The sequence below is a fragment of the Aotus nancymaae genome, unplaced genomic scaffold, assembly GCF_030222135.1.
Source record: "Aotus nancymaae isolate 86718 unplaced genomic scaffold, 86718_ANA_hifiasm-v0.15.2.pri h1tg000015l_0, whole genome shotgun sequence".
NCBI classification, from domain to species: Eukaryota; Metazoa; Chordata; class Mammalia; order Primates; family Aotidae; genus Aotus; species Aotus nancymaae.
In genome coordinates, this window is record NW_026988426.1 from 3,544,184 (window position 1) to 3,567,261 (window position 23,078).

General features: G+C 51.7%; 1 protein-coding gene across 2 annotated transcripts; it reads left to right on the forward strand.

Moving 5' to 3' along the window:
• The first annotated feature begins 418 nt into the window (after window positions 1-418).
• Window positions 419-20,557, forward strand: INTS15 (integrator complex subunit 15). 2 transcript variants are annotated; one of them, XM_012455467.2, is made up of 6 exons: window positions 419-901; window positions 2,162-2,383; window positions 4,953-5,118; window positions 9,990-10,517; window positions 13,729-13,768; window positions 19,770-20,557. In XM_012455467.2, the coding sequence occupies exons 1-6, from the start codon at window positions 710-712 to the stop codon at window positions 19,969-19,971; spliced, it is 1,350 nt and encodes a 449-aa protein (XP_012310890.1). In that variant the 5' UTR covers window positions 419-709; the 3' UTR covers window positions 19,972-20,557. The 2 variants fall into 2 exon arrangements, with proteins under 2 accessions (XP_012310890.1, XP_012310891.1); XM_012455468.2 differs by lacking the exon at window positions 419-901 and adding an exon at window positions 1,147-1,926.
• The last annotated feature ends 2,521 nt before the right edge of the window (window positions 20,558-23,078 follow it).

A 23,078-nucleotide genomic window follows, 5' to 3' on the forward strand; every position in this document is an offset into this window, starting at 1 on the left:
GGAGTCAGGGGCAAGGGGCCTTCCAGGCATCCTCCCCCGTAGCTCCTCCAGCTGAGAACAGATGGAAACTTGAAGACCGGTAGCAGGGGCGGCCAGGGAACCTAAGTCCGCTGGGTTAAGCCAAAGCTGGGCACCACCCCGCGTCCTTGCTGGTGGTGGAAAGCACGGTGAAATCAACCAGCGGCGGCTCCGAACGCGACGCAGAGCCCGCGAAGGAGCCTGGGCGAGGACGGAGCGGGATTGCCTCCGCGGTTGGGTGGATTCCGAAGGCGAGGGCGGGCTTGGGGCCTGGGGGCGGGGTCCACCCGGGGCGCCGGCGCGCCCCTCATCGCTAGCGCCGCCAGGGGGCGCCCTCCGGAGAGCGCTCCTGGGCAGGGCCTGCGCTTGGCCCCTGCGGGCCGCCGTCTACGCGCCCGGCATTCGGCTACCTTTCGGCTGCGAGGCGGCGGCTCCCAGCGGCGCCGCAGTTGGACCTTTGGGTGTCCGCTTGCCGGCGATGGCGGCGGCGGCGGCAACGATGGCACCCTGAGCAGGGAGGGAGCGGGGAGCAGGCAGCGGCAGGCGGGCCACCGGGCGGGTGCTGCGGCCCAGGCCCGGGGTCGGGGCGGAGGCTTGGGTCGCGTCTCTTTGTCTCCACGGGCAGCGGCGCAACCCCGGGCCCCAGGCGGAAGTGAGACGCGCTCGGCGCGGGGGCCGTGGCGACCGCACCATGAGCGACATCCGCCACTCTCTGCTGCGCCGCGACGCGCTGAGCGCCGCCAAGGAGGTGCTGTACCACCTGGACATCTACTTCAGCAGCCAGCTGCAGAGCGCGCCGCTGCCCATCGTGGACAAGGGCCCCGTGGAACTGCTGGAGGAGTTCGTGTTCCAGGTGCCCAAGGAGCGCAGCGCGCAGCCTAAGGTGCGGCCCGGGACGGTCGGGTGCCCGGGCCCCGCAGGCAGACGGGAGGGCCCTTTCACTGGCGATCCAGGGCTGTCTCAAGCCCTGGGCGTCCCGCATCCAGGAGACCCGCGCTCACGCTCGGCCTCGCTCCTGCAGCAGCCCCCAACCCCTCTCCGGGTCCTGCAGTGTGGCTCAGCTGCCTGTCCACTCTGCGGGGCATGTGACAGCCGAGTCTCGGTGTTAAAGGGACAAACTCTGGCAACTGCCCGCTCCCTAGAGGTCTGCTGGGCTGTTACTGAGAGGCTCAAGCCATTGTGGGTCATCTGAGCCCTCCAGGAGGATGGATAATGATCTGTATGGCTTTCTCCTTACATCTTTTCGTTTCTTTTTTTCCCTCTCTCTCTTGGGTTGTTGTTGTTTTTTGTTTTTTGTTTTTTTGAGACAAGGTCTCACTCTGTTGCCTGGGCAGGAGTGCAGTGGTGCAATCACAGCTCACTACAACCTTCAACTCCTGGGCTCCAGAAATTCTCCCGCCTCAGCTAGCTTCCTGAGTAGCTGGGACTACAGGCATGCACCCCCATGCCCAGCTAATTTTTGAATGTTTTGTAGAGATGGGGCCTCCCTGTGTTACCCAGGCTGGTCTCAGACTCCTGGGGTCTCAGGCTCTGGGGTCTCAACCCTGGGATTAAATTTGGCCTCCTGGGATTAAATTTGGAATTACAGGCGTGAGCTACAACGCCAGGCCTGCATGACTGTTGTCTAAGATTAACAGCAATGATCTACTCCCTGAGACCTGAGCTTCACAAAGGGTGAAAAGTTCTGCGGGGTGGGGGGGATACTGTTATTACCTGTTTTCTTTTTTTTTTTTTTTTGAGACGGAGTCTCCCTCTGTCACCGGGTGGGAGTGCAGCAGGTGTGATCTCGGCTGACTGCAACCTCTGTCACCGGGTGGGAGTGCAGCAGGTGTGATCTCGGCTGACTGCAACCTCTGTCAGGTTCAAGCAATTCTCCTGTCTCAGCCTCCCAAGTAGCTGGGATTACAGGTGCCTGCCACTATGCCCAGCTAACTTTTTGTATTTTTAGTAGAGATGGAGTTTCACCATGTTGGCCATGCTGGTCAAACTCCTGACCTTATGATTCGCCCACCTCTGCCTCCCAAAGTGCTGGTATTCAGGCGTGAGCCACCGCATGTGGCCTATTTCCTGTTTTCTTAATATATGAGTTAATAAGTACGTTACAGCCACATTTCTTAATGTTTTTCCTGGATTTGTTTTGCAGAGACTGAATTCACTGCAGGAGCTTCAACTTCTTGAAATCATGTGCAATTATTTCCAGGAGCAAACCAAGGACTCAGTTCGGCAGATTATTTTTTCATCCCTTTTCAGCCCTCAAGGGAACAAAGCCGATGACAGCCGGATGAGCTTGTTGGGAAAGTTGGTCTCCATGGCGGTGGCTGTGTGTCGAATCCCGGTGTTGGAGTGTGCTGCCTCCTGGCTGCAGGTACTGCTCGAGAGAGAGCCTCTGCCTGGCCGGGTGGCTCATGCCTGTAATCCCAGCACTTTGGGAGGCTGAGGCAGATGGATCACTTGCGGTCAGGGGTTCGAGACCAGCCTTACCAACACGTTGAAACCCTGTCTCTACTAAAAATACAAAATTAGCCGAGCTTGGTGGTGCATGCCTGTAATCCCAGCTATTTAGGAGGCTAAGGCAGGAGAATCACTTGAACCTGGGAGGTAGAGGTTGCAGTGAGCCGAGATGATGCCATTGCACTCCAGCCAGGGTGACAAAGTAAGACTCCATCTCAAAAAAAAAAAAAAAAAAAGAGAGAGAGAGCGCGCCTCCCCCTGTGTCTCTGAAGAGGAGTTTGCTGTTCTGAATTCTCACTTAATTGGATTTCTGTAGTGGTCTTTTTTCTTAATTGCCATTTTTTTAGGCCATGCTTGGTGGTTCACACCTGTAATCTTAGCACTTTGGGAGGTCTAGGGGGGCAGATCACTTGAGGTCAGGAGTTCGAGACCAGACTGGCCAACGTGGTAAAACCCCATCTCTACTAAAAATAACAGAAATTAGCTGTGTGTGGTGGCATGCGCCTGTGGTCCCAACCACATGGGAGGTTGAGGCAGGAGAATTGCGTAAACCTGGGAGGTGGAGGTTGCCATGAGCTAAAATCGTACCACTGCACTCCAGCCTGGGTGACAGAATGAGACTAGGTCTCAAAAAAAAAAAAATTTTTTTTTTTAAATGAGAGTGTGTTTCTTTCTTTCTTTCCTTTTTTTTTTTTCGGCAACAGGGTTTCAGTCTGTCACCCAGGGTAGAGTGCAATGGCTCTATCTTAGCTCACTACAACCTCCGCCTCCTGGGCTCAAGCCGTCATCCTACCTCAGCCCCCTGAGTAGCCGGGACCACAGGCACACACCACCATGCCTGGCTAATTTTTTGTATTTTTTTGTAGATAGAGTTTCACCATGTTGTCCAGACTGGTTATGAACTCCTGAGGTCAAATAATCCTCCTGCCTCCACCTCAGCCTCCCAGAGTGCTGGGATTATAGGCATGAACCGTCATGTCCAGCCTAAGAATAGGATTTTAAGAGTAATTTAGCGAGTACTGCTGTGAACCAACATTTTCATCATTTGATAGTTCACAGACTCTCCTGAATCTCTTCAATGTGATAACAACTGTTAATTTTTACCTGTGGCATTTCACCTGGCATCCTGTAGGGTTACAAAAGTTGTCGTTTCCTCACCTGAAAGCAGAAATAATGTTTCCTAAGTAAACTGTAAAGCAAGAGTTGACAGGCTCTGTGCTGTGGCTCACGCCTACAGTCCCAGCACTTTGGGAGGCCAAGGTGGGCAAGTCATCTGAGATCAGGAGTTCAAGACCAGCCTGACCAACGTGGAGAATCCCCGTCTCTACTAAAAATACAAAATTAGCTAGGCGTGGTGGTGGGGGTGGGCACCTGTAATCCCAGCTACTCCGGAGGCTGAGATGGGAGAATCACTTGAACCTGGGAAGCAGAGGTTGCAGTGAGCGGAGATCCCATCACTGTGCTCCAGCTTGGGCAACAAGAGTGAAACTCCGAAACGCCATCTCAAAAAAAAAAAAAGTTGGTAGATATTTTATCTAAAGGGCGAGTTAGTGAAATATCTTAGGCTTTGCAGGTCATGTAGTCTCTTTCACAGCTGCTCATCTCTGCCCTTCTAGAACAAGAACAGCTTAGGCAGTAGGCAAACGAATAAGCACGATCATGTCTCAGTGTAATTTTGTTTACAAAAACAGGTGGAACAGATTTGGTCTGTGGACTTTCTGTGTGTGTGTGAGATGGTCTTGCTCTGTTGTTGCTCATGCTGGAATGCAGTGGTGTGACCATGGGGCTCGCTGCAACCTCACCCTCCCCAGGCTCAAGTGATCTTCCTACCTCAGTCTCCTGAGTAGCTGGGACTACACGTGTGTGCCACCACACCCGGCTAAATTTTTAATTTGTTATAGAGATAGGTTTTTGCTATTTTACTCAGGCTAGTCTGGAACTCCTGGGCTTGAGTGATCCTCCTGCCTTGCCCTCCCAAAGTGTTGGGATGATAGGCATGAACTATCGTACCCAACCTGGTCAGTAGCTTTAGATTGCCTACTGCTGCTTCAGAGTAAGCCTTTAATATCCTTTTTTTTTGATACGGAGTTTTGCTCTTCTTGCCCAGGCTGGAGTGCAGTGGCGTGATCTCGGCTCACTGCAACCTTCGCCACTTGGCTTCAAGCGATTCCCATGCCTCAGCTTCCCAGGTAGCTGGGATTACAGGCATGCACCACCATGCCTAGCTAATTTTGCATTTTTAGGAGAGACAGGGTTTCTCCATGTTGGCCAGGCGGGTCTCGAACTCCTGACCTCAGGTGATCCTCCCGCCTTGGCTTCTCAAAGGGCTAGGATTACTGACGTGAACCACTGTGCCTAGCCACATTAACATCTTTTCCCGTCTTGGAAGTGGTTCTGCCAGTTCTGGTGGTGGACACCTCATGTGCATAGTTGCTGCTCTACTCACAACACCTGTAGTGATGTGAACTGTGGCTTCTTTCCAGCGGACGCCCGTGCTCTACTGTGTGAGGTTAGCCAAGGCCCTCGTGGATGACTACTGCTGTTTGGTGCCCGGATCCATTCAGACGCTGAAGCAGATATTCAGTGCCAGCCCGAGATTCTGCTGCCAGTTCATCACCTCTGTTACCGCACTCTATGACCTGTCGTCAGGTAAACTTTAAACAGGTTATTTCTGTGAAAGCAGCTTCAGCCGATGGCCTCAGTTTTATTTTCTACTGAATATACCCAGGTAACGCATCCAGTGAATGCTTTGGCCATTTTGTTTCTGAAATGCGTAGTTTTGTTTTTATTATTTTTTGAGATGGTGCCTGTCTCCCAGGCTGGAGTGCAGTGGCATAATCTTGGCTCACTGCAACCTCTGCCTCCAGGGTTCAAGCAGTTCTTCTGCCTCACCCTCTGAGTAGCTAGGACTACAGACATGCAGCACTACACCTTGCTAATTTTTAAAAATATTTTTAGTAGAGACAAGGTTTCACTATGTTGTCCAGGCTGATCTGGAACCCCTGACCTCAAGTGATCCACCTACCTCAGCCTGCCAAAGTGCTGGGATTACAGGCATGAGTCACCATGCCCAGCCAAGTTTTTATTTTTTTGAGACAGGGTTTCACTCTGTCACCTAGGCTGGAGTGCAGAGGCGCAATCCCAGCTCACTGCAATCTCTGCCCGCAAGGCTCAAGTGATTCTCCCACCTCAGGCTCCCAAGTAGTTGGGACTACAGTTGCGTGCCACCATACCTGGCTAATTTTTGTATTTTCTGTAGAGATGGGGTTTTGCCATATTGTCCAAGCTGGTCTTCAAGCCTGAACTCAGGCAATTCTCCCTCAGCCTCCTGAGTAGTTGAGACCACAGGTTTGCACCATCATGCCTGGCTAATTTTTTATATTTTTGTGGAGACGCAGTTTCACCATGTTGTCCAGAGTGGTTTCGAACTCCTGGACTCAAGCAATCCACCTGCCTTGGCCTCCTAAAGTGTTGGCATTACAGGTGTGAGCCTTTGCACCCAGCCCGAAATGTGTGTTTTTGTTTATGTCTGTGTGGTTTTTTTTTGAGATGGAGTCTTGCACTGTCGCCCAGACTGTAGTGCAGTGGCTCAATCTTAGCTCACTACAATCTCTGCCTCCTGGGTTTAAGCAGTTCTCCTGCCTCAGCCTCCTGAGTAGCTGGGACTACAGGCGTGCGCCACCACGCCCAGCTAATTTTTTTTGCATTTTTAGTAGAGACAGGGTTTCACCATGTTGGCCAGGATGGTCTCGATCTCCTGACCTCATGATCCACCTGCCTTGGCCTCCCAAAGTGGTGGAATTACAGGCGTGAGCCACCATGCCTGGCCATGTGTGTTTTTAATTTAGGCCAAAAGCTAAAGTTGTGGGCCACTTGGACGTGTGCATTGGCTAAGAGGGAACTATTCTTAATGATACCCATTTGCCTCAGGTGCAGTGGTCCAAGTGGCAGACTGCCCAGAAAGCGAGGGTCTGGTGTCTGGTGAGGTGTGACCCACTCCCTGGACATGTGACTGATTTTTTTTATCATTCCCCTAGTTTCTTTAATTTTTTTATTTTTTTGGATACAGAGTCTTGCTCTGTTGCACAGGCTGCTGGAATACGGTGGTGTAGTCATAGCTCACTGTAGCCTCAAACTCTTGGGCTTAAGTGATCCTCCCACCTCAGCCTCCCAGGTGGCTGGGACTCTAGGCACACGCCACCACGCCCAGCTACAAAAACCTGCTTTGCTGCTGCTGTTTCAGGTTTCTCCTTCTCTGCCCTTGGCTCTTGCTGCTCACAGGCTGACAAATAGTCTCTTTCTCTTCATGGTCTGATAGCCAAACCAGCAGTTTGAAAGCCTTTAGCATCTGTTGTTTTTATTTAGTCCAGTGTTGGTCTCCCGCCAGCCTCCTGATCATTTTTTAGCCTTTTATCTGTTACCCCTTTTTTTTTTTTTTTTTATCTTGAGGAATCTCACTCGGTTGCCCAGGCTGGAATGCAGTGGCACAATCTTGACTCACCGCAGCCTCCACCTCCTGGGTTCAAGTGATTCTCCTGCCTCAGCCTCCCAAGTAGCTGGGATTATAGGTGTGTGCCACCACACCCGGCTAATTTTTGTATTTTTAGTAGTGATGGGGTTTCACCATGTTGGCCAGGCTAGTCTTGAACTCCTGACCTCAGGTGATCCACCCACCTCGGCCTCCCAAAGTGCTGGGAGTGCAGGTGTGAGCCACTGTGCCCGGCCACCTTTTTTGTTGTTCGGCGTTTTAGCTTTCTTGAGAAACTGTGTGGAAATATTGTGAACATGCAAGTGTGTGCCATATTCATATGCTAATTTCCTACTCCTTTTCATAGCAGTTTGCCCACGGAATGGGAGGCAGGCCTTGCGGAGCAGTGCCACGCTGCCACAGTGGGGATTCCCCTGGTTCTCTCCTCCAAAGGCTTCCTAGGAGCTGTTAACAGCTGGGAGCAGCATTCAGGCCTTTCATCTTCCAATAGGAAAGATTTCACTGAACCCAGCTATGGTATCATAGTTGCCTCCTCCTTTTTTTTTTTTTTTTTTTTGAGACTGAGCCTCACTCTGTCACCTAGGCTGGTGTGCAGTGGTTTGATCTCAGCTCATTGCAGCTTCTGCCTCCCGGGCTCAAGAGGTTCTCCTGCCTCAGCCTCCCAAGTAGCTGGGGCTACAGGTGTGCACCACCACGTCTGGCTAATGCTTATATTTTTAGTGGAGTCGGGGTTTCACCCTGTTGGCCAGGCTGGTCTCGAACTCCTGACCTCAAGTGATTTCCCTGCCTCGGCCTCCCAGAGTGCTGGGATTATAAGCGTGAGCCACCGAATCAAACCTACCTTTTAAGTCATTGGTTATTCCAGGCCAGTGAGCACAGAAATTGGCCTTACCATTGGGAAGGGATGAGTTACCATATGGAACAGGAAAGAATGTTCAGGAATAGCACTGACACACCAGAGAAGATCTGAGACACAGTGTTTTTCTTATAAGCCAGTGTGACAGTTGAGGTGTTGGTGATTTCTCAAGTCACTGCCACACAGCAGTGGCCCTGGAAGTTGCCATCAGAATGGTGATTGAAGCCACTCTTGGGCACTTCTGGTAACAGGAGAGCATTCTTGGGGAGCCTGTGTCTTCAAACCACAAAAAGGAAGATACCCACATAATAATATCTCCTCTTTCCCGAATGGTGCCGAGAATATGGGACTCTAAAGTGGCAGGTGGAGACTGAGGACTCACAAAGTGCACATTCTGATACGTGTGCTGAGGGCACGCCTGCACAGGTGCATGCATGTACGTGCACACACACACACACATATATACACACTGCTTATAGGCTGGTGGAGATGCCTCAGCTCATACCTGAGTGGGGCAGGGATACACTGGAGAGGTGGTAGGACCCTGTCATTGCCCATACAGAAACATCTCCATGGAATCGATAGGCTGCACACATGGCCGGGCGCCGTTGCTCATGCCTGAAATCCCAGCACTTGGGAGGCCGAGGCAGGTGGGTCACCTGAGGTCAGGAGTTCAAGACCAGCCTGGTCAACATGGCAAAACCCCATCTCTACTAAAAATATGAAAATTAGCTGGGCGTGGTGGCGCGCACCTGTAGTCCCAACTCAGGAGGCTGAGGCAGGAGAATCACTTGAACCTGGGAGGTGTAGGTTGCAGTGAGCCAAGATCACGCCACTGCACTCCAGCCTGGGTGACAGAGCAAGACTCTGTCTCAAAAAAAAAAAAAAAAACCACACACACAGGACAGCAGCTGCTCCCTGCTGTAGCCATCGTCTCACCACAGAGGTGGCTGGGGCAGTTCATACTCCAGCCATTGGCAGGAATCATGTCAGATGGGGGGCACGGCTCAAGAGAAAGGAGGCTGAAGTCCCACTCCTGTGCACACAGCCAGCCTAAGGGTGTTGTACACCAAGTCCCGGATTTGCAGTGTAGCCTCGCCAGGCTGCTGAAGTCAGATCTGGGCCATATGCTGTGGTTTTGTTTTGTTTTCTGAGACAGGGTCTCACTCTGTTGCTCAGGCTGTCGTACAGTGGGACATCCATAGCTGACTGCAACCTAGACCTCCCAGGCTCAAGTGATCTTCCTACCTCAGCCTCCTGAATAGCTGGCAATATAGGTGTGCACCACCACTCCTGGCTGATTTTTAAGAATTTTTGTAGATACTGGGTCTCACTATGTTTCCAGGGCTGATTTTGAACTCCTGAACTCAAGTGAGCCTCCTGCCTTGGCCTCCCAAAGTGCTGGGATTATAGGTATGAGCCTGGGCTACATACTTTGATGAATCCTGGGAAATCACTTGACATGACTGTGCCTCAGTTTCCTTGTCCTTTGTATGAGACAATAGCTGGGGTTTGGAGGGTTAAACGAGTTTGTCTGTGTTAAGGATTGAGACCTGTGCCGGGCTCATAGGAAGCCCAGAGTAAGTGTCACCATCTGTTCTTCTCTGTCGTGGCCACAGAGCCTGCCAGGTCTCAGGGATCACATCTCTGAGGGTTGCTTAGATGAGGGTTCCAGATTTGGGGTTGGGACAGCCCTTGGCAGCTGACAGATGACTGACAGGACTCTGAGCTGCTCCCTGAAGGCCACCATTGCTGTGCTGTCACTGTCCCATACAGGAGACACTGAGCATAGGGAGAACACGTACTCAGGAGGGAAGGGGTGACATGTGGCAGTGTGGGATGTAAAAAGTGTGGAATTTTATTTAAATTAACATACAGGAGGAAATTTCTCCAAAGCATGGAGTTCCAGGGAATTGGAGAGTTAGGTATTTCTGGAGGCTCTCCCTTGCCCCAGGGTACTGGGCACTGGGATATAACGTTCACTAAGACGGGAGTCCCAGTCTCTGTGGAGTGGACATTCTAGGAAAGGAGACAGAAAATAGCTAAGCCAGGAGGCATGATCGGACCATCAGGCGGGCAGTGCCATGAGCCCTGGAGCCCGGCTTCCTTCTCTCCACTTCCCGCCCCTGTCCTCGAGGCCAAGAGCACTCCTGACCTAATGGTCTTTGTTTGCAGATGACCTCATCCCACCTATGGACTTGCTTGAAATGATTGTCAACTGGATTTTTGAGGACCCAAGGTTGATTCTCATCACCTTTTTAAATACTCCGATTGCAGCCAATCTGCCAATAGGATTCTTAGAGCTCACCCCGCTCGTTGGATTGATCCGCTGGTGTGTGAAGGCCCCCCTGGCTTATAAAAGGAAAAAGAAGCCCCCTTTAGCCAATGGCCACGTCAGCAACAAGGTCGCAAAGGACCCGGGTGTGGGGATGGACAGAGACTCCCACCTCTTGTACTCGAAACTCCACCTCAGCGTCCTGCAGGTCCTCATGACTCTGCAGCTGCACCTGACTGAAAAGAATCTTTACGGGCGCCTGGGCCTGATCCTCTTCGACCACATGGTCCCGCTGGTCGAGGAGATCAACAGGTTGGCAGATGAACTGAACCCCCTTAACGCCTCCCAGGAGATCGAGCTCTCGCTGGACCGGCTGGCGCAGGCTCTGCAGGTGGCTATGGCCTCAGGAGCTCTGCTGTGCACGAGAGGTGGGTGCCTCCCTGGCCCAGGCCTCCACTGCCCTGCAGAAGGAAAGAAGGGCTGCTGGACAGACACTGTTTTGCTTCGTTTAGGACTTCTTTTCATCCTAGTGAACACGGGAGGAAGGGGCCCCAGCCATGCCCCCAGCACTCCACTCTCCTTGCTAACCCCAGCAGGGTCCTAGTATCCCACAGATGGGAGGGTTCACCGTTGCCCAGGACTGGGGACTCCTCAAGAGCCTGGATAGCTTTCCTTCCGGGGAACCCTTTTTCTTTTTTATTTTTATTTATTTATTTGTTTATTATTCTTTGAGATGGAGTCTTACTCTGTTATCCAGGCTGGAGTGCAGTGGCATGATCTCAGCTCAGTGCAACCTCCATCTCCTGGGTTAAGCAATGCTCTGTGTCAGCCTCCTGAGTATCTGGGACTACAGGTGCCCGCCATCATACCTAGCTAATTTTTGTTTGTTTGATTGTTTGTTTGTTTGTTTTGAGACGGAGTTTCGCTCTTGTTACCCAGGCTGGAGTGCAATGGCGCGATCTCGGCTCACCGCAACCTCCGCCTCCTGGGTTCAGGCAATTCTCCTGCCTCAGCCTCCTGAGTAGCTGGGATTACAGGCACGCGCCACCATGCCCAGCTATTTTTTTGTATTTTTAGTAGAGACGGGGTTTCACCATGTTGACCGGGATGGTCTCGATCTCTTGACCTCGTGATCCACCCACCTCGGCCTCCCAAAGTGCTGGGATTACAAGTGTGAGCCACCTTGCCGAGTCCCGTTTTTCTTTTTCTATGTCCTTTTTTATTTTCATTTCTCTTTATTTTTATGAGACAGGGTATCTCACTATGTCACCCAGGCTGGAGTGCCGTGGCACGATCGTAGCTCACCATAGCTTCCAACTCCTGGGCTCAAATAGTCCTCCTGCCTCAGTCACAGAGTAGCTGGGACTACAAGTGTGTGCCACCACACCTAGCTAATTTTTTTTTTCTTTTGAGACAAAGTTTTACTCTTGTTGCACAGGCTAGAGTGTAGTTACACCATCTCAGCTCACTGTGACCTCTTCCTCCCAGGTTCAAGCGATTTTTCTGCCTCAGCTCCCATGAGTAGCTAGAATTACAGGCACACACCATCATACCCAGCTAGTTTTTGTATTTTTGATAGAGATGGGGTTCACTATGTTGGCTAGGCTGGTCTCGAACTCCTAACCTCGTGATCCGCCTGCCCCAGCCTCCCAAAGGGCTGGGATTACAGGTGTGAGCCACTGCACCCAGCCCCCAGCTTTTTTTTTTGACAGTCTTGCCCTGTCACCCAGGCTGGAGTGCAGTGGCACAGTCTCGGTTCACTGCAACCTCTGCCTCCCAGGTTCAAGTAGTTCTCTGCCTCAACCTCCCAAGTAGCTGAGATTACAGGCAGCTGCCATCACACCCTGCTAATTTTTGTATTTTTAATAGTCATGAGCTTTCACCATCTTGGCCAGGCTGGTCTTGAACTCCTGACCTTGTGATCCACCTGCCTCAGCCTCCCGGAATGCTGGAATTACAGGAGTGAGCTACCATGCCAGCCTCCAGCTAATTTTTTTTTTTTAATTTTCTAGAGTCAGGGTCTCACCATCTTGTCCAGGCTGGTTTCAAACTCTTGAGCTCAAGCGATCCTCTCACCTCAGCCTCCCAAAGTGTGAGGATTACAGGCGTGAGCCACCACACCTGTGCTTGTCCTTTTTTAATTAAGGCATAATTTATGCTCAATAAAATAATGTGGTTTAAGGGCAGGATTTGATGAGTTTTGACTAATGGTTACACTCATGCAGCCACTTCCCAGTTGATAACACACAACATTCCCACTGCCTGTAGGTTTTTTGGTCTTTATTTTAAAGACAAGATCTTGCTCTGTCACCCAGGCTGGAGGGCAGTGGCACGATCATAGCTCACTGCAGCCTCGACCTCCTGGGCTAAAGCCATCCTCTCACCTCAGCCTCCTGAGTAGCTAAGACTACAGGCACGTATTGCCACACCTTGCTAATTTTTAAATTTTTTGTAAAAATGAAGTCTCGCTATGTTGCTCAGGCTGGTCTCAACCTCCTGGGCTCAAGCAATCCTCCTGCCTTGGCTTCCCAAAGTATTGGCACTACAGGCAGGAGCCACTGCACCAAGCCTCAGCCTGTTTTGAGGGTTTCTTAATTCTGCATTTCAGTGCTTGGACTCTCCCTGGAGAATGATGTGGTGCTAATGATGCGCTTGGGTTTGCTTTTTAACAACTGATTCACTAAAAAGGGTTGCCTCTGGTGCCAAGGGATAGTCCTGGGTTTCTCATGTTATTGCTTCTCTTAGAATGCCTTGGGTGCCTGATTGTCCAGAGAGAGCCCCGCCTCGGCTTTTTCCAGCCGTCTGACAAACTGCCAGCAGGGCTGCCTCCTTTCCTAAGTGTCATTTTTTGTTTGAGGATTTTTTGTTTGTTTGTTTTGTTTTCTTTTCTTTTTTGAGACAGAGTCTTGCTCTGTCCCCCAGGCTGGAGTGCAATGGCATGATCTCAGCTCACTCCAATGTCTGCCTCCCGGGTTCAGATGATTCTCCTGCCTCAGCCTCCTATGTAGCTGGGATTACAGGCTAATTTTTGTATTTTAGTAGAGATGGGGTTTTACCATGTTGGTCGGGCTGGTCTCAAACTCCTGACCATGATCCACCTGCCTTGTCCTCCCAAAGTACTGGGATTATAGGCGTGACCCACTGCACCCAGCCTTGGGGGATGGGTTTTTTAAAGCAAAAATTGAAGACAAGGAAAACTCAGATTCTTTTTTTTTTTTTTTGAGACTAGGTCTTGCTCTGTTGCCCAGGCTGGAGTGCAGTGGCTCTATCTTGGCTCATTGAAACCTCCCACTCCCGGGTTTAAGCAATTCTCCTGACTCAGCCTCCCGAGTAGCTGTGATTACAGGCACCCACCACCATGCCCAGCTAATTTTTGTATTTTTAGTATAGACGGGGTTTTGCCATTTTGGACAGGCTGGTCTCAAACTTCTGACCTCAGGTGATCCACCCGGCTCAGCCTCCCGAAGTACTGGGATTATAGGCATGAGCCACCACGCCCAGCTAGAACTCAGTTTCCAAACACTAGGGAAATGTAGTGTGAAGCACTCTTGCTGTCTTGCTGGCATCCTTGACCATCAGTGTGTATTTCACCATGTTGTCTCCAGTATGTTTGTTAATCTTATATCTCCTTAATTGCAGATGACCTGAGAACCTTGTGCTCCAGGCTGCCCCATAATAAGTAAGTATCTTCTAGACTTCTAGCTGGGCCTGTTTGCTGGGGCAGGGTCGGGGGAGGCGAGGCAGGGCGGACCCCTTTGTCCTGGGTTCTTTGGGGAGAGCCCAGTAAGATCCTGATGATAAGTGGGGCATGGATACGACCAGTTAACGAACGTGAACAGAACTCAAGTAGAAAGTAAACCTGAAAAACGGTCATTTTGCTGGGAGTCGGTGAAAGAAGCCAGAGCCCGCTCCCCATCATGGAAATCTCCCTAGTGAGCGTGCAGGTGGCCTTCTGTCGGTGACATTGTGAACTGCACAGCCCTTTGGGAATACAGCAGAGCCATGGCTCTAGAGCACAGTACTTAGGTCGCCTGCCAGCGTTTGGCCATTGGGTGGCATGGACCTGGGTTCTGAGCGCAGCCCTGTCTGGGATTGGCTGTGACGCTTGGGAAGTCTCTTGACCTGTCTTCATGCCTCAGCTTCCTCCTTGTAAAATGTTCCCTGACTCACAAGGTGGTACTGAGGATAAGAGGCAATGATGTTTGTGAATTTCTTATCTGACTCCTTGCCATGTGGAGACCTCCACAAATGCAGTTGTTGGGTGAAAAGTAGGAACTGTGGTCAGATTCTGGTGAGAATCTTGACCTTGTCACTTGCACAAGTCCATATGCCCTTGGGCAGCTTCCCAGCCATCTGCCTGAAGTCCTCATCTGTAAAATCAGAAAACCATGGGACCCGCCTAATGTCCCTCTTGCTTCCCCTAACTTCTCACTGTAAGGTTTTTGTGAGGATTAAATGAGTAAAAACAGGCCAGGGCTGGGTACAGTGACTACGCCTGTAATCCCAGCACTTTGGGAGGCCAAGATGGGTGGATCACCTGAGGTTAAGAGTTCAAGACCAGCCTGGCCAACATGGTGAAACCCCATTTCTACTAAAAATACAAAAATTAGCTGGGTGTGGTGGTGCATGCCTGTAGTCCCAGCTACTTGGGAGGCTGAGGCAGGAGAATTGCTTGAACTCGGGAGGCAGAGACTGCAGTGAGCTGAGATTAGGCCATGGCACTCCAGCCTGGGCAACAAGAGTGAAACTCCATCTCAAAAAAAAAGGCTGGGCTCGGTGGCTCATGCCTGTAATCCCAGCACTTTGGGAGGCCGAGGCGGGCAGATCACGAGGTCAAGAGATCAAGACCATCCTGGCCAACATAGTGAAACCCCATCTCTACTAACATACAAAAATTAGCTGGGTATGGTGGCATGCGCCTATAGTCCCAGCTACTCAGGAGGCTGAGGCAGGAGAATTGCTTGAACCCAGCAGGCGGAGGTTGCAGTGAGCTAAGATCGCAACACTGCACTCCAGCCTGGTGACAGAGCGACACTCTGTCTCAAAGGAAAAAAAAAAGCCAAGATGTGGCTCATGCCTGTAATTCTAGTACTTTGGGAGACTGAGGCAAGAGGATCACTTGAGGTCAGGAGATCGAGACCAGCTTGGCCAACATGGTGAAACCCATCTCTACTAAAAATAAAAAATTTGCCGGGCATGGTGGCATGCACCTGTAATCCCAGCTACTTGGGAGGCTGAGGCAGGAGAATCATTTGGACCCTGGTGGCAGAGGTTTATAGTGAGCCAAGATTGCGCCACTGCACTCCAGCCTGGGTGACAGAGTCAGACTCTGTCTCAAAAAAAAAAAAGACTGGGCACGGTGACTCACCACTGTAATCCCAGATCTTTGGGAGGCCAAGGTGGGCAGATCACCTGACGTTAGGAGTTTGAGACCAGCCTGGACAACATGGTGAAACCCAGTCTCTATGCAAAATACAAAAACCAGGCGTGGTGGTGGGTGCCTTGTAATCCCAGCTACTTGGGAAGCTGAGGCAGGAGAATTGCTTGAGTCCTGGGAGCAGAGGTTGCAGTGAGCCAAGACCAGGACATTGCACTCCAGACTGGGCAACAAGAGCAAAACTCTGTCTTCAAAAAAAAAAACAGCTGAATATGGTGGCATGCACTTGTAATCCCAGGTATTGGGGAGGCTGAGACAAGGATTGTTTGAGCCCAGAAGTTTGAGGCTACAGTGAGCTATGGTCAACACTGTACTACTTGGGCAACAGAGCAAGACCCTGTCTCTTTTTTTTTTTAAAAAAAGTAAAAACTCAGCACTTAGACTAGTATTTGGCCTATAGTGAATATCTGGTAAGTGTCAGCTACTTTTTTTTCTTTTTGAGGCAGAGTCTCACTTTATTATAGAGGCTGGAGTGCAGTGGCAGGATCTTGGCTCACTGCCAGCCTAAGCCATCCTCCCACCGCAGCTTCCCAAGTAGCTAGGACTACAGGTGTGCACCACCATAGGCTAATTTTTGTAGGCACAAAAAATGTTTCATACAGATTACAGTGTTACTAGCTAGCAAAGAACTGGAAACAACCTGTCCTACAACGTAGTGATACTTAGAAAATTAGTTGTGATACATCAGGAGGATGGAACATTAGGTATCTGCTAAAAATAGTTACTGCTGGCGAGGAAATGTGAATAGTGGAAAGCAGAACTCCTGTGCACATGGACAGGGTTTATCGAAATGACAAAATGGGCTGGTAATATTCTTTCTTCAGAGCCCTCACACTGGTTTTAGCAAGGAGAAGCAGGCTTCCAGGGCAGGTGTTGGCGGGCAGTGTGGACAGAGGGGCAGCGAGTGGCTCAGCAGCCCTGGGGGTGCACACAGCCTCTCGGCCTGGCCCCCTGGCTCTGTCAGATCCAGTGGCAGAGCATCGGGCAGTGCTTGCAGGCTGAGACAGAAACGTGCATAACTCCAGTCCAGGGTTCAGCTGGATGCTTGTCCACAGCCCGCAGAGGAACCACGTCCTTGTTCGGGAGTTAGGGACTCCCATCCGCCCCACACTCATTATGCCAGTTTCTGCAAGGTAGGAGCTGGGGCAGGTGTCTAAATGGGTACAAAGCCCAAGGGGGCAGAAGGGAACAAACAGTCTCTGCTATGAGACTGTCCTGCCTGAGGTGTCACAGCAGCACAGGCAGACCAGAGGACCACCTCCCCCAGGGGCCCACACTCTTCCCCTCCTTTCTTTTTTCTTTCTTTCTTTTTTTAAATTGTATTTTTAAATTTATTATTTATTTATTTATTTATTTATTTTAGGCTAGTCAAGTGAAGCAGTGGGAGTGGAGAAGGAACAAAGAAATCTGCAACTGGTTGTGATCAATTAGTTGTAAACACCACTGCCCTCGGTCCAGCCTCTGTTTTTTTTTCTTTCTTTCTTTTTTTTTTTTTTTTTTTAAGACAGAGTGTTGCTGTGTTGCCCAGGCTGGAGTACAGTGGCATAATCTCAGCTCACTGCAACCTCTGCATCCTGGATTCAAACAATTCTCCTGCCTTAGCTTCCCAAACAGCTGAGATTACAGGTGTGCAACACCACGCCTGGCTAATTTTTGTATTTTTAGTAGAGATGGGGTTTCGCCATGTTGGCCAGGCTGGTCTCAAACTCCTGACCTCAAGTGATCCGCCTGCCTCTGCCTACCAATAGTGCTGGGATTACAGGCATGACCACTGTGCCTGGCCTCTTTTTCCTTTTTTTTGGTCTGGGTTCTAGAAGCTTCCACAGCATTGGAGGACATTGTTCAGCTGGCACCTTTCCCCTCCCGCAGGAATCCCTTTGTGATAGTTCCCTCCTTTTCCCACTACTTATTTAACATTTTAGTATTTTCGGGGAATTATAAAGACAGTGGGATACAAATCCTTGTATCATGAATCTCATAACTAGGGGTATGCGTTGGAGCCCCCCGGAACTTCTCACCAGTCCCCTGCTGGTCCTGCTCTGGAGCCTCTGACTCTGTCCCTTCCAAGAAGCTGGCGGCCACCTCTCCTGATGCAGATCTGGGGAGCCCTGACCTCCCAGGGGCAGTCCTCGCACTGCTATGGGGGAAGGTCGGGGTCACCTGGAATAATACCTCTTTGATTTTTGTTTTGTTTTTGTTTTAGACAGAGTCTCACTCTGTTGCCCAGGCTGCAGTGCAGTGGCGTGATCTTGGCTTATTGCAACCTCCACCTCCTGGGTTGAAGTGGTTCTCCTCTCTCAGCCTCCTGAGTAGCTAGGATTACAGACACCCACCACCACGCCCGGCTAATTTTTGTGTTTTTAGTAGAGAAGGGTTTTTGCCACGTTGGTCATGCTGGTCTCAAACTCTTGACCTCAGGTGATATGCCCACCTTAGCCTCCCATAGTGCTGGGATTACAGGTTCAGTCTGTGACAGACTAACCCCTTGATGGAGCAAGGGGAGTCAGCAGAGAGCAGGCAGGGCCCACAGAAGGGTGAAGTGGCCTGGAAAACGGGCTGTTGTGGGGCCCAATTAGGGCAGTGTGCAGAGACAGACAGCCTTGGCCGAGTGACGGTGTGAGCAGGACCTGGCAGGCTGACCTTGGTGTTGGGAGAGACCAACACAGGGGCTGCCGACACAGGACCCAGCCGGGGTGGGATCCTGGGGCAGGTCAGGAGAGGGGTGAGCAGAGCCTGTCTGTCTGCAGCAGAAGCTTCCGATGGGGAAAGTAAGGGGAAAGCAGGATAGGGAGGAGACCTGGGACCTGAAGCCGGGAGGGCCCCAGAGGGCCTTTGTTTTTTCTTTGAGACAGGCTCTCACTCCCCGACTCTGTCTCCCAGGTTGGAGTACAGTGGCACAGTCATGGCTCAGGGCTCACTGCAGCCCTGAACTCCTGAACTCAAGTTGTCCTCCTGTCTCAGCCTCCTGAGTAGCTGGGATTAAAAGTGTGTGCCACCACGCCCAGCTAATTTTTAATTTATTTTCTATAGAGATGGGGTCTCACTGTATTGCTCTGTCTGGTCTTGAACTCCTGGCCTCAAGCAGTCGGCCTCCAAAAGTGCTGGGATTGGCTGGGTGTGGTAGCTCACGCCTGTAATCCCAGCACTTTGGGAGGCTGGCTGGTGGATCACCTGAGGTCAGGAGTTTGAGATCAGCCTGACTAATATGGTGAAACCCTGTCTCTTAAAAAAAAACAAAACAAAACTGGGATTACAGGCCTGAGCCACCAGACCCCACCAAGAGGGGTTCTGACTGGGGAGAACCCATGGGGATTTGGTCCCTTCCGGCTGACATAGCATGGGGTGGGCAGGATGCCCCAGCTGGGGGAGCTGGGGTGATGAGCCAAGCCAGGGAGTCTGGGGGTTTGGGGGATCATCCTGGGGAGGGTGTGGTTAGAAGGTAAGGGCCATGAGAAATTCTTTCAGAAGTCTAGGAAGGGACCTGGTGGTGGGAAAGCCATGTTGAATTTGTAGGGAGGAGGATTCCAGGAAGTGGGGGCCATGGGTGTGCTGTACCACCAGGTGGGGAGGTCCAGGCCTCTGGGGTCCGGGGGCCTTGGTGGGAGGGGGGTGGCGGATGGGGAGAGCGCGCAGCTGTTCTCAGAGCCCTGGTGCTGGGTGCTGGGCGGGGTGGGTGCCCAAGAGTAGGGGAGTCTGAAGCTGAAGCTGCACGGGGCTGGGTGGGAGGTGGGCAGGTCCTAGAGGTCCATAAGGGCTGGGTCCAGGCCTGGGCCGTCCCCGAGGGGGCCGCACCGGACTCATTCTGAATTTCAGGACTCTGAATTTCGGGGTCGTTTGCAAGGCCAGCTTCCTGGGGCTTCTGCTTGGAATTCAGGTAGGACGCGGCCTTCACGGCTCTGAGGAGACTGTGGCCGGCTGTCCTGTGTGTCGCAGCGCAGCAGAGAGCTGCAGAGGCTGACATGGAGGCTGCGTGCCTGGGACATAGAGGGCGCGGGTGCCGTGGGGACCGCAGCGGGAGCTCCCGTGGGCCACGGACCCCGCGCAGAGCCCGCTCCTGCGCATCCTCGCCTGCAGGGTCCCGGCACTGCCACGGCTGCTCGGCGTCCACCGCCTGGACGTCCCCTAGTGGTCCGTGCCTGCGTCGGTGCCTCTCCCGGGCGGGGTGCGGGGGGACGGGGCCCGCCTGCCGTGTGCACCTGCAAAGTCCCGGAGCCTGTGCTGACGCTTCTCCTTGTGTTCGCAGCCTCCTCCAGCTGGTGATCTCGGGCCCCGTGCAGCAGCCGCCTCACACCGCGCTCCCCCCGGGCTTCTACCCCCACATCCACACGCCCCCGCTGGGCTACGGGGCCGTGCCGGCCCACCCTGCCGCCCACCCCGCGCTGCCCACTCACCCCGGGCACACCTTCATCTCGGGCGTGACGTTCCCCTTCAGGCCCATCCGCTAGGCTGGCCTGCGCGTGCCTTCTGCGCCCTGGCTGGACGAAGCCTTCTGAGAACGAAGGGGTGGTTGGCCCCCCAGAAGAGGACCTCGGGGAAGCGGCAGGGCAGCCCCTCCCCGCTGGCAGAATCGTCTGGGTACGGAAGCTTTGACGTCACGGAGTCCACGTGCTTCCCACCCGGTCGCATTCTTAGACATCCAGATTGGATGGTGAAGGGAAGAGTTCAGCCCTCTGCTGAGAGGCTGATGCAGGCATTTTTAAAACATGCCGACGCTGGGAGCCTCTGTTCTATACGCATTTCAGACACACAGCCTGTGTGGCGAGGAGTGTGACGGCAGGAGCCGCAGGTGCAAGCCCGTGTGTGTCTGGCCTCTTTCCTCGTGAAGATGATGTGCCCCCGCCAGAAAAAGCAGGCTCTTTCTGCAGCCCCGGGAGCTGAGCCCAGGCTGCCTATAGTGACCACAAGCTTGTGTGCAGCACCGCTCAGGGAAGCTGTCAGGAATCCCCCTCACTTCGGAAAGGAATTTCTTTGCTTTGTTGGGGGTGTCTAAATTTTCCTTTCATATGTTCAAATAAATTTTTTCTAAACAGTCATATATACTTTATGGAATATATTTTTAATGGCTTCATAAATGTTGCTTCCAGCTGTAGGGATTTCCTTCTCAAGCTCTTTTTTTTTTTTTGATATGGAGTCTTGCTGTATCGCCCAGGCTGGAGTACAGTGGTGTGATCTCGGCCCACTGCCACCTCCACCTCCCGGGTTCAAGCGATTCTGGCACCTCAGCTTCCCTAGTAGCTGGGACTACAGGTGCACTCCACAATGCCCGGCTAATTTTTCGTATTTTTTACAGAGATGGGGTCTTGCTAGGTTGCCTAGGCTGGTTTCAAACACTTGAACTCAACCGATCTGCCCACCTTGGCCTCCCAAAGTGTCAAAATTACAGGCGTTTGCCAGTGCCCTGGCCGCCTTTCCAATCTCAGGATTGTGGTAGTTTTTAGTAATTTCTTTTGATGGAAACAGCTTGGACACCCATGCCCCCAGCTGAGCCAGGCAGCTGAGGTCAGTGAGCGTACAGCGCTCCAGGTCTTTTTTTTTTTTTCTTTTAAAGGCAGGATTTCAGTCTGTCACCCAGGCTGGAGTGCAGTGGTGTGATCTCAGCTCACTGCAGTCTCCACCTCCCAGGTTCAAGCGATTCTCCTGCCTTAGCCTCCTGAGCTGGGACTACAGGTGCCCGCCACACGCCTGGCTAATTTTTGTACTTTTAGTAGAGACGGGGTTTCACCATGTTGGCCAGGCTGGTCTTGAACTCCTGACCTCAGGTGATCTGCCATCGTCTGCCTCCCAAAGTGCTGGGATTACAGTCATGAGCCACCATGTCCACCCTGCTTCAGGTCTATTTGCTTTGTGTCGCATTTCTTCCCTCAGGTACAAAACACAGCCCTCGGATCTTTTTCCTACTGCAAAGGGGAAGGTGTCTGCCTGGAGTCCTCTCATAACTGACTTCAGGAGGAAGAAAAGATTAGGAACCATGTTACTGTGGCTCTCCCAGCCTGAAGAGATGGAAACAGCAAACAAGGAGCATTAAAAGATTGAGCTTACCTTTTGGGGATGAAATTTAACCTCCTGTGGTCAGGCACAGTGGCTCATGCCTGTAATCCCAGCACTTTGGGAGGCCAAGGTGGGCAGATCACTTGTGGCCAGGAGTTCAAGGCCAGCCTGGGCAACATGGTGAAACTAACTACTAAAAATAAAAAAATTAGCTGGATGTGGTGGTGTGCGCCTGAAATTCCTGCTACTTGGGAGGTTGGGGCAGGAGAATCACTGGATCTCGGACGGCAGAGGCTGCAGTGAACTGAGATTGTGCCACTGCACTCCAGCCTGGGTGACAGTGAGATTCTGTCTCAAAAAAAAAAAAAAAGAAAAAATTGGCCAGCCGTGGTGGCTCATGCCTATAAACCCAGCACTGTGGGAGGCCGGGGCAGGCAGATCACCTGAGTTCAAGAGTTCAAGACCAGCCCAGCCAACATGGTGAAACCTTGTCTAAAAATACAGAAATTAGCCAGGCGTGGTGATGTGCACTTGTAGTCCCAGCTACTCGGGAGGCTGAAGCAGGAGAATCGCTTGAGCCAGGACTTGGAGGCTGCTGTGAGCACACCATGGCATTCCAACCTGCGCAGCCTAGCAAGACCTTGTTTTGAAAAGAAAAGGATTGAAAAGAACCTCTCATGTTGCTTCCATGTTCGAGACACTCTCTTACCAGTTGGGCCCTTGCAGCTCCATCTCAGAAAGTGGCCTGCACCAAAACTTTCCAGGGGTGAGATATGTCTCAGCTCCTCTCAGACCCAAGACGGTTCTTCCACAATAAAAAAACGAAGAAAAAAAATGTGGGAAATAAAGCAACTGCAGACTCCCCTGGCCGGTATGTTTAGTAGTGTGTGAGTAATTAAAACAACCTATTAAAAATGTAGGCTGGGAGTGGTGGCTCAACACCTGTAATCCCAGCACTTTGGGAGGCCAAGGCGGGTGGATCACAAGGTCAGGAGTTCAAGACCAGCCTGGCCAATTTGGTGAAGCCCCGTCTCTACTAAAAATACAAAAATTGGCCAGGTGCAGTAGTGGGCGCCTGTAATTCCAGCACTTTGAGAGACCGAGGCGGGTGGATCACCTGAGGTCAGGAGTTTGAGACCAGCTTGACCAACATGGAGAAACACCATCTTTACTAAAAATACAAAATTAGCCGGGTGTGGTGGCACATGCCTGTAATCCCAGCTACTTGGGAGGCTGAGGCAGGAGAATAGCTTGAACCCAGGTGGCAGAGGTTGTGGTAAGCCAAGATTGTGCCATTGCACTCCAGCCTGGGCAACAAGAGCGAAATTCCGTATAAAAAAAAAAAAAAAAAAAAAAATGCAGAATGGCCCTGTGACCCAGCAAATCTAGAAACAAAAAGGGATGATCAAGGATTTTTGCTGCACTATTGTTTTTAAAGTCGTGGTTTTATTAAGATATGGTTCACATACCCAGTTCATCCATTTAACATGTACAATTCAGGCCGGGTGAGGTGGCTCACACCTGTAATCTCAGCACTTTGGGAGGCCAAGGCAGGCGGATCACC

Coding starts and splice junctions, on each gene's coding strand:
- INTS15 (XM_012455467.2), top strand. CDS start 710: ATGAGCGACATCCGCCACTCTCTGCTGCGCCGCGACGCGCTGAGCGCC. Junction 902..2,161: donor AGCGCAGCGCGCAGCCTAAG/GTGCGGCCCGGG, acceptor TTTGTTTTGCAG/AGACTGAATTCACTGCAGGA. Junction 2,384..4,952: donor GTGCTGCCTCCTGGCTGCAG/GTACTGCTCGAG, acceptor GCTTCTTTCCAG/CGGACGCCCGTGCTCTACTG.